General features: G+C 44.1%; 1 protein-coding gene across 1 annotated transcript in view; it reads left to right on the top strand.

Moving 5' to 3' along the window:
* The window catches only part of LOC117382817 (protein unc-80 homolog), a 65,268-nt gene extending 59,523 nt beyond the window's left edge, over positions 1-5,745 (top strand). Inside the window, exons 56-64 of the mRNA XM_055228366.1 lie at positions 51-216; positions 358-537; positions 607-754; positions 1,563-1,619; positions 2,906-2,987; positions 3,652-3,757; positions 3,925-3,945; positions 4,153-4,349; positions 5,278-5,745. Of these exons, the coding sequence (XP_055084341.1) occupies positions 51-216; positions 358-537; positions 607-754; positions 1,563-1,619; positions 2,906-2,987; positions 3,652-3,757; positions 3,925-3,945; positions 4,153-4,349; positions 5,278-5,745 (1,425 nt within the window). The remainder of the gene's footprint in view (positions 1-50; positions 217-357; positions 538-606; positions 755-1,562; positions 1,620-2,905; positions 2,988-3,651; positions 3,758-3,924; positions 3,946-4,152; positions 4,350-5,277) is intronic.
* The last annotated feature ends 437 nt before the right edge of the window (positions 5,746-6,182 follow it).

Here is a 6,182-nt window from a genome sequence, read left to right on the forward strand (position 1 = left end):
GACATATAATTTTGCCAGAACTTGTATTGATCTTTTTTTCTGTTTCTTAGTTGTTGACCCAGCCGGCTGACTCCCAGGAGGAGATCACGGCGCGACATCACATCGCCGACCAGCTGGAGCGCCGTTTCATCCCCCGCCCCCTCTGCAAGAGCTCGCTGTTCGCTGAGTTCAACAATGAACTCAAGATCCTGAAAGAGGCTGTGCACAGTGGATCTGGTTAGACTTTTATTTCACTACTTGTCACAATTTTTTCTATTACTATTTTTTTTAATTAATATCATATTATTCTAGGTGTGTTTAGTATTTCTTTTTTTAATTTCCAATTCTATAATTCTACTCGATTTTGTTGTCATGCAGCGTACCAGGGGAAGACCTCCATCAGCACGGTGGGCACCTCCACCTCAGCGTACCGCTTGAGCCTGGCCACCATGTCACGCTCCAACACAGGCACAGGGACAGTGTGGGAGCAGGAGAGCCAGCCCTCCAGACAACCATCCCAGGACACGCTCAGCCGCACCGACGAGGACGATGAAGAGAGTACGGCACTATTTACACTTGTCTTAAATGTTTAACTACAGGTTCTAAAGGTGTGTTTCTGCTGTGCAGACGACTCCATGAGCATCCCCAGTGTGGTGAGTGAACACGAGGCCTTCCTCCCCAGGACCATGTCCCAGCGCCGCTTCTCCAGCCACGCCACAGGCTCCACCTCCTCTCAGGCTGAAGCCCATCGCAGCACCATGCTGCCCAGCCACAGGTAACTGCTCTCAACAGAACAAAGTTAGACTACAACTCCCTTTGGAAAGGTATTGTAATACTGTATTAGTTTTACACACCCTCCAAATGTATTTACAATTGTATTCTTTTATTCACTTCTCAGTCACACTCAGGGTTAAATCTATAGCCACAGGTGCCCTGGGGCAGACAGATATACACAAACATATAGGCAAAATGAACAACAGCATGTACTCCTGACCTACCACTGAGCCACTGCTGCCTCACTGTTTTGGTTTGGCATCATTTTCAATGTTCTCAAAGGTAAAATATATCATCTACATGTTTTTGTATGTTCCTGTCTAGAAGCTGAATTACTTCATTTAATTAAACTTGTTCTAAAGTGAAACTCTTTAGTTCGGGGAACTATCTCACCTAAAAAGTTTTTGTTAACAAAACTGAAATAATGCAAATTTATGGAAATCAGTCATTCAGTCCTGAGCACACGATTTGTTTCTGGATGACCACCTAGTGACATCAGTAGGTGGAATCAAGTGTTTTGTATTGAGATGGACTAAATATCAAGGTTTACTCAAATATGTGAATGAAACACAACTCAGGTATGTTTTTGATGAATATTATAAAATAATGTAAGTACAGTAACCTTCATTTTAAACTGTAATTGTTTAGCACAAACTTTTTGCTATTTTTTTTAGTTTTATTCAACTGTAAAAGGCGCAGCAATGTCAAGTTCTTATCCACTAGAGGTGGGCACATTGTGGATGTGGACTCCTCCCTAAACTCCAGTCTTTCCGCTCCTCCTCCCCCCTCCCCTGCGCCCCTCTCCACAGTGAACCCAATGTGCTAGATGAGTCCCAGGCCCTCCTACAGGACAGTAACCTCTCTAGGTACAGTGTGTGCGCTGTGTACAGTGTGTCCTGCTGGTGCTGGGGGGGCATCACCATCGAGGAGGCTGGCTCACCACATCCACCCCCAGTCTCCAGCCCTCTCCACCTCTGACATAACTGTGTGTGTGGATCTGTACTTCTCTCAGTTTCTGTCTCTGTCCTGTCTCTGTGGGTCTGTCCTCTCTCCTGTCGGGCCCCCTCTCTGACATGTACGTGTGTGTGGGTCTGCTCCTGGTCCTCACACCCTCTCTCCTCTCTGACATGTACGTGTGTGTATGTATGTGGGTCTGCTCCTACCTCTGTCCCCTCTCACACTCTCTCTCTCCTCTCTGACGTGTGTGTGTGGGGAGGGTCCGTCTCCTGTCCTGTCCTACGGGCCCCCCTCTCCTCTCTCAAACATGCCCAGGGCCCCTCCAGGCCCGGGCTACAGCACTGCCACCTCTGTACCTGCTCTTATACTGTTGGTGTTGGTATAAAGTAGTGCAAAATGTGTTTAGTTGATGATACAATTGTGAAGTTTGGTATCAATAATCTATATAGTGCAAGCAGCTTGAAATATTGTAAATGTAAATGTAAATCTTTTTTTTTTTTTAAACTATGGCGTTATTTTAAAGATTAGTGTTATTATTTTTTGTGACATGGCGATTGAATGGACAGGTATGTAAATGGGAAAGGTCAATGGAAGGGTACTTTTTTATCACTTTATTAAGTAATCATTTGGAAACTATAAATAAATATAAATATCCCCTCCATCAGAATTCTAAATGGCTTGCACTTATTTCTTAAAAAGAGGTTATTTGCATCAAAGTTCACATTTGTGTCGTCAGCTGAATGATTTGTCCAAGCATGGACATAAGCCACTACTCTTTGTACATGTTGTTTCTATGTGGGTCTTGATGCTCTTCCATCATGGTGTTTCATACTGTTCTTGTGTCTATCAGGCTTCTTGCTGATCAAATTGGGCGTCCGATTTTGGAGACCAATCTGTACGGGTAGAAAGGATCTTGATGTAGCAACCACAGGAAATAAAATTAAACTAAAGCCAACCATTAGTAACCTGTTTAAATTATAAAAAGATATAATGATGATAATAAAGTTAACACACATAGTTGCTTCCAGTGTGCGTTGCTACCCCAGGACCTGGTATCCCGTTGTTAGTGTTAGTGTGTAGAGTGGTAGAAGCTGTTCTGCTGTCATTAGTGGCCGTGCTGTGGAGTCCGTGGACAGTAGAGTAGAACATGTGTGTGTGGATCATCTCATGGACTTCTGTGTGGTCTCCTGCTCAGGGTGGCCAGTGTGCAGAGTGAACCAGGCCAACAAAACCTGCTCATCCAACCTCCGCTGGGGAGAAAGAGAGGACTCAGACAGGTAAGTCTAGACTTTTTTGAAATGGTTTTGTTTTGATTAGTGTTCCTGGTTACGCTATATTTTATATGAATTAATTTTGGTCCAACTTCATTAATCACAAAACACTCTATACAACCTGTAATAAATAAACTTGCCTCACTATGTAGCTATGTTTGTAGAGCACAATTTATACACAAAGTAATTCAAAGTGATGTTGTGATTGGGGTTCAGGTTACATATAATTATTGGCTGTTAATTGGTCTTTTACATGTTATTACACGTTTTTACACACTGTAACACATGTCTTGCCTATTATTACATGCACTGTTACACGTGTTGCAGTTTTTTTCAGTTATTCATGTTTACCTTTGTGCTGAAAATCAAACACCAGAACTGGTCCATGAATGCTCATATTAATCACAGGCTTCAGAAAATGTGTTGTTTCAATCAGTTTTGTAGTTTTTCTTGAGTTTTCAGACAATCTTAAAACTTTTTTGGTAATTATTGCTGTGTGCAGTGTTACCATTGTAACCATGGTAACTGGTGCACTTTCCACCACCGACATACAGTAGTACTGTAGCAGACTATATTACCAAAATCCTCCAAAAGCCTGTATTTAGTTGTGATATGCATGTGGTGATTGTTGCATATTCCTGAGATTAAGTTTGTAATGTGATTGTTGTAGTTACGTCGCCCTCTGCTGTCCATTCCAAAGACTGAGCCTCGTGGACGGTCAGGAGCTCGACTCTCGACGACACGGCGGAGCATTCAGCCCAAGAACAAACCTCTGGGTAACACCACAGGCTCACACACACTGTACTGTACACTGTACTTACCAAAGCTGAATGTTGGAGTGTTTTTGTGACATCTCCCCATTCACACTCCTGTCTTTGTACCGATGTGAGCACCAGACTGACTTCTCACTCTGTTCTGTCTCCTGCTCTGTTTCAATATAAAGAGACTTTATTGGACTATGAAGGTGAGAGTCCAGCTTAACCCCGCCCTCTGCACCCCGACCTGACCCATAGGAAGCTCTGCATGTCTGTCTTGCTCCTCCCTCTTGACTCCCTGCTCCCCTGCCCCTCCCCCACCTCCCATCCCTCCCTGCCTCTAGCCTCCATGATGGTGCTGCTGGCCGCCTCCCTCCTGTATTTGAACATATGTGCATGGGTATGTTCCCCCACAGCGCACGGAGAACAAAAAGACCAAAAGAGATCCGTCACCTTCACAGAGACCCAGGGACCAGGAGGACCTCCCGGCGCAGTGGACCCCCCGGCCGAGGTGCGCAGGTCCAGTCCGGCTTCGGTCAAGTCCCCCACTCTGGAGGTCCCCACGTCAATGTCCACAATCACTGCTGACCTACACCGACCTACCACGGCACAGGTACAGGATCAGTACTCAGGAGTTACAGAGCAAGGAAAAAATGTTACCGTTGCCATAGTAATTAACACAACATTCACAACATTACCTGCCATTACCTTAAAACTGAGCGCGTGGGCAGTTCAGAAGTCTATGGTGAATTTGTTTTTTAACTGTCAAAATGTTACGTTATGATAAATGCATCTACTTTGCAAGGTTTATTCACATGAAATAAAAACAGCAGAAAGTTTAACATCCACAAATATGAACTAAGGAAACTTTGTTCATTGCATAATATCAAAAAGTTGTAGAATTATTCAATTACAAAAGTGAAAAGAGATTCAAGACATAAGATTAAAGGACCTTTACCTGATTTGGAAACATGAGCGAAGAACATGTTTTAGCTAGGACTGTTAGCGCCACCTACTTTTCTCTTTTCTCTTACTTTAATGCTGGTATTGTCTGGGATAGTGAGTTCTTTCCACATGGTCCTCATCTGACAAAAACACATTTCATTTCATTTAAAAGTAGTGTCCCTGGCAGTTGCTTCAGTACAATTTTCCTTCAACAGTAAACAAAATAAACAAAAAAAAAAATCTAACATTATCATTATTCATTTCAACTTTATGGGTTTTATGTTTGATGGTATGAAATCCTAGAAGAACCTAATGTATAACTAATATAATATCGCTGATTAGCCCTGAGTAAGCTTTTTATTTTTTTATTTTTTTGGAAAATCTATGGGAAAAATGAATAGGAAATGTGATAAGCTCCTCCCCTCAGACTTTTTAGGCAGTGACTTTCCAATACCCCGTCAGAACTAAAGAAAACTTTTGGTTGAGTGGCAAAATATATAAAGTATTCAGACTTAAAACTTGTGTCCAGTTGATAGAATTGAACTTTCTTTTGCGATTACTCATAAATGTGTATAATAATGTGCGTATGTGCCCAGGTCCCTCCCAGCATCAGCATTAAGGAGAAGCGCGAGCAGTGGGGCCTCCGCAGCAGCCTGTCCCCCCCTCCCTCCATCTCCCGGCCCTCCACGCCCACCCCGCCCTCCCGCACCTGCTCGCCCCTCCCCCTCTCGCGCACCTGCTCGCCCCTCCCTCTCTCGCGCACGTCCTCGCCCCTGCCCCCGCCGCTGCCGGTCCTGAGCGCCGCGCCCGCCCCCGGCCCCCCGCCCCCGCCGCCACTCCCACCCCCCATGGGACCCCACGGGCTGAGGGAGAGTCCCGGGGAGGAGGACACGGCCGCCCTGCTGCCCCGCTCCGATACCCTGCAGCACCTGGGGGAGGAGGGGGGCACGGAGAACCCCCTGCTCACCCCGCTGCTGTCTCCCCCCTCGCCCAGGCGCTCCCCACGACGACTGCCCCTGCCCCTCTCCCCCGTGGATCTGGACCTGGATGAGTCCCATGTTTGAGCCATAGACGGTGTGGGCGAACGGCTGAAAGACAATCCACAGAAAAAGAGACGTGTTCAAATAGTTTTCATACCCAGTGTTTAAACTGTGTCCTACAGACTGTGATGGTGGAATGTATTTTTAGACAGAATCTGCCTTTTAGTTTATGTTCTTCATTTACATTTTAGCATCGTTCAAATAGCAGCAGATGTATTTAAGTATAGTCCACATATATTTTAAAATGAAAGTATTACTGAATTGATATTTATTAAAATGAGTATTTATTATGTGCTTAGAATGGAAAAGTACTGTATGTAAATCAGAACTGAACTTTAGTTCATTTAAGACATAGAATATTGAAATATTATTTAAAAGAAAATAATTAATTCATATCAAAACTTTATTGAAATACTGTATATAAATCAGAAGTTATTTTATTTTATTTAAGATGTAGAATA

The sequence above is a fragment of the Periophthalmus magnuspinnatus genome, chromosome 2, assembly GCF_009829125.3.
Source record: "Periophthalmus magnuspinnatus isolate fPerMag1 chromosome 2, fPerMag1.2.pri, whole genome shotgun sequence".
Lineage (NCBI taxonomy): Eukaryota > Metazoa > Chordata > Actinopteri > Gobiiformes > Gobiidae > Periophthalmus > Periophthalmus magnuspinnatus.